This window comes from Diaphorina citri, unplaced genomic scaffold (assembly GCF_000475195.1).
Source record: "Diaphorina citri unplaced genomic scaffold, Diaci psyllid genome assembly version 1.1 scaffold1503, whole genome shotgun sequence".
Lineage (NCBI taxonomy): Eukaryota > Metazoa > Arthropoda > Insecta > Hemiptera > Psyllidae > Diaphorina > Diaphorina citri.
The window spans coordinates 60,555-64,401 of NW_007378929.1; the positions used below are offsets into that span (position 1 = coordinate 60,555).

General features: G+C 41.8%; 2 protein-coding genes across 2 annotated transcripts in view; both read left to right on the plus strand.

The window, feature by feature from the left end:
* LOC103516189 (THO complex subunit 4) overlaps positions 1-1,418 on the plus strand; it is a 16,516-nt gene extending 15,098 nt beyond the window's left edge. The window contains exons 5-6 of the mRNA XM_017446949.2: positions 24-35; positions 394-1,418. Of these exons, the coding sequence (XP_017302438.1) occupies positions 24-35; positions 394-524 (143 nt within the window). The 3' untranslated portion in view covers positions 525-1,418. The remainder of the gene's footprint in view (positions 1-23; positions 36-393) is intronic.
* Positions 1,419-2,576: 1,158 nt separating this feature from the next.
* LOC103516190 lies at positions 2,577-3,847 on the plus strand. The gene is made up of 2 exons (XM_008481151.2): positions 2,577-2,775; positions 2,965-3,847. Exons 1-2 carry the CDS (start codon positions 2,577-2,579, stop codon positions 3,168-3,170), a joined length of 405 nt encoding a protein of 134 aa, XP_008479373.1. The 3' UTR covers positions 3,171-3,847.

The following is a 3,847-nucleotide window of genomic DNA, read 5'->3' on the forward strand; positions in this document are numbered from 1 at the left end:
AGCCCCCACGTATCGACCCAGAGGCGGATCAAGAGGTAAGCAATAATTTAGGGTTGAGTGGATTTGAACACATCACATGCCTTCAGGCACACTCCATTTGTCAAGGTCTCTAGGTTTACCTTGCCTTTGGGATGAACTTAATTTGGAAAAAAAAAAACCATTTGTACCGATGAAAATTTATAATGAAACAATAAGTTGAAATTTTGATCTGAAAATCCTTAGGTATCCAAAATTCAAGTTTGAAATTGAATTCAAGTTTGAAATTGTTATAGATCCCTTTAGGAAAGATTTTTCCCCCCTCAACTGTATAATAATTCTCTCTGTAATGTATAAAAATTCCCTCTGTAATGTACAAAATTTCCCTCTAATGTATAAAAATTTCCCTCCCTCCAGGTGCACCTCGAGGGGGTTCCACGCGGGGCGGAGGTCGGGGCCGCGGTGGCCGAAATTCCGGCCCCAAACCCACCCAAGAAGAACTGGATGCCGAACTGGACGCTTACCGGGAAAAAATGGACACCTCGTGAAATTAGAAACCTGTGAACTCGCCCCACGCACGAGACCAATTCCACCCACCTCTTTTGTAAATATTAGGGACACTCTGAAATACGGAGATTTTTTTTAGGGCCCCAGGTTCCCTTTATGGGAGCTTTTACCGGAATTCTAGAAACATTGTCGAACAACTAGGACACCTACAGTGGGTTTCACCAATATTTTTTCAGTCCTTAGAAAGCTTGTTAAGCTAACAGCCTGTTAAGTTCCATTTGATTTGTATAGGCTTAACAGGGCTGTTAAGCTAACAGGCTGTTAGGGGCTAAAATTAGGCTGGTGAAACCCACCCTCTATGGAGACTTAAATAGAGGGGATCGTAATTTTACATCTCAATTGAGATAAAAACTAATGAAACCTGATTTGAAATCAATGGCATGAGGGAATAATTTAAATTTTGTTATGTGTAAGTGAGTTCTCTTCCTCCTAGAGATTGCACTTGCAATCAACATCAAAGTAATGCTGAATTCTGATCGTTTAATATTAGTTTAAGTTTAATCCAAGTTTATCCTTGATTTAAGTGACTCCGGACAGTTCATTTTCTTACACATTAAATCCATTTCATTGTGATCCTTTTTACAATTAGTCCTGACATAAAAACTGTACTAGAGGATATTGTATCCTCTAGTCCTGTTTGAGAAGCATCCCCCTTTTTGTTAATTTTCTGTTTTTTATGTTGTTATTCTAACATACCTGCCCAAAGGTATTTTTGCTCTGTGTAAGATGAACCCATTTCAGTTTTGGACAACTGATAACATTATTATCACACATGTGAATTAACATTTTTTCTTCTCCAACAGTTAGATCTAGATGTAAGATTTATTTATTTTTTTCATTTGTAACATAATTTTATTTGTAAGGTCAGGACCACAATTTGAGTGTAAACTTGTTGGAGCAATCTGATTGGTTGATTTCTAACTTATTGGCCAATCAGATTGCGAGAATTATTCTTGCCAAGTTTTAGCTCTCATTGTAGTCCTGGTCGGTAGTGCACAGAATTATTCTTGCCAAGTTTTAGCTCTCATTGTAGTCCTGGTCGGTAGTGCATTAGTTTTTACTTTTTGAGAGTCAGGAGTATGAAAAGAAGAAATAAATTACCTAGAAAGAACAATCTAAGGCCATCTCATTTTCTAACAAATAAATTACCGATGTCCTAACTTGTGGATTTCTGTGCAAGAGATTTTCTTTTTATTTTTTACTTTTCGAAAGTCAGGAGTATGAAAAGAAGAACAATCTAAGGCCATCTCATTTTCTAACAAATAAATTACCGATGTCCTAACTTGTGGATTTCTGTGCAAGAGATTTTCTTTTTATTTCCATTCTTTAGTTAATGTCTACAGTGCAATAGCCCTAAACTAAAATGGACGCGGCACACAAGGGATCAAGACAAGAAAAGACTGCCTTAACATAATAATAGTTAATGTCTATTCTTCTGGACTTTCAACTTAGCAACAAGTGTCCATGATAAATTAAAGCTAGTAACACTATCATCTCGTAACGAGAGAGTCAGAAAGATGTAGTTTAAAGTTTTCCACAATATTGTAGGTAATTCCGTTCATGATAGATAGCCACACTACTATCATGTTACATGAGCTCACGTGACGTGATGATAGTTAATTTCATTATAGCAGAGTAGCCAGTGTAGTTAGCTATGTTCAAGGTGAGAAAAGTCGCATTTTATTAGTTACAAATTAAAGTCGTTTCGCTGGACTTTTAGGTTGTTAAGCAACGTTGCGCTTGGTTGGTGTTTGGACGGATATCCGTCTGAACAATCACGTTTGCCTTTTCCCGGGGCCCTATACTAAGGCTGGATGAGCCCCATGAGCCTGAAAAGCCTGATGTGATCTTAGAAGATCAAGAGCCGCCTCTCACATACGTATACAACCTGTGTCGGTGGAGTAGTGATAGATTCGTACAAGCTTAACCCATCCTTTAAGGCTGTTTTCCCCTACAGCTAAGCCTCAGGGTGAGCTTTTTGTCTCTGGCGTACTGGTACTCCAGAATGAAAGCTGGGTGAGGCCCACGCAAACATGCCATTGGCACAACTTGCAAGATGTCACTTGCTATTGCCATGTGTTACCTCAGTACGACTGAAGCCAAACCTCACTTCTTTCGATCACTTATTTATTCCCAGATTCTACTATTGGAACGAAACATTCCGGGAGTGTCATCTGAATGCAACTCAGCTCAATGTATGGTTTAATAATCACAAGGAGAGACACATCTCAGGTAAGATGATAGTTTATTATTACGGGTTAAGTTTTTAACAAATTCAAGTGAATCAAGTCTCCTCACGACTTCTGTACCAAATACATAAGACCTTGTTTATGTTTAGACAGCGGGAGTAAAGGGACTTTTCAGTCTCATTTCGGCAGTATAAACAGGGTATATTCTATTATTTTCTTTCCTTGGTTCCAGATGAGCTCAACGACAGCGCTAGTGCGGCGTTCATCTCGATCGCGCTGTCCGGTATCCTGTCCATATCTCTCGGTACCTGCCTGGCCATCCTATGTGTCCTGTACGCCTGTATGTTCCGCCATGTGGTGCATGAGACCTGGCCCCCGCCCAGACCCACTGGCCCCGCCAAACCCAAACCCCAGCCTAGTGCGGACAAAACTAAGTGAGGCGCGAGACCAAAGCCTGGCCCCGCCAAACCCAAACCACAGCCTAGCACGGACAAAACTAAGTGAGGCGGGAGACCAAAGCCTGGCCCCGCCAAACCCAAACCACAGCCTAGCACGGACAAAACTAAGTGAGGCGGGAGACCAAAGCCTGGCCCCGCCAAACCCAAACCACAGCCTAGCACGGACAAAACTAAGTGAGGCGGGAGACCAAAGCCTGGCCCCGCCAAACCCAAACCACAGCCTAGCACGGACAAAACTAAGTGAGGCGGGAGACCAAAGCCTGGCCCCGCCAAACCCAAACCACAGCCTAGCACGGACAAAACTAAGTGAGGCGGGAGACCAAAGCCTGGCCCCGCCAAACCCAAACCACAGCCTAGCACGGACAAAACTAAGTGAGGCGGGAGACCAAAGCCTGGCCCCGCCAAACCCAAACCCCAGTCTAGTGCGGACAAAACTAAGTGAGGCGAGAGAAGGAGGTGAATAGGCTCAAGTACATCAGAATAAAGATATGGAACTGTGTGGGGCCCCGAAAAAGTATACATGTACCTATTGCACAGAATTTAAATTGTATGAAAGCCTGTAATTAACAGTAGGTATGCAATGTGCTACACAAGTGACTATGAGATTTAAAAAGTGCCTTTTTTCTTTTTTTTTTCGGCTATTTAAAAATCTTTTTT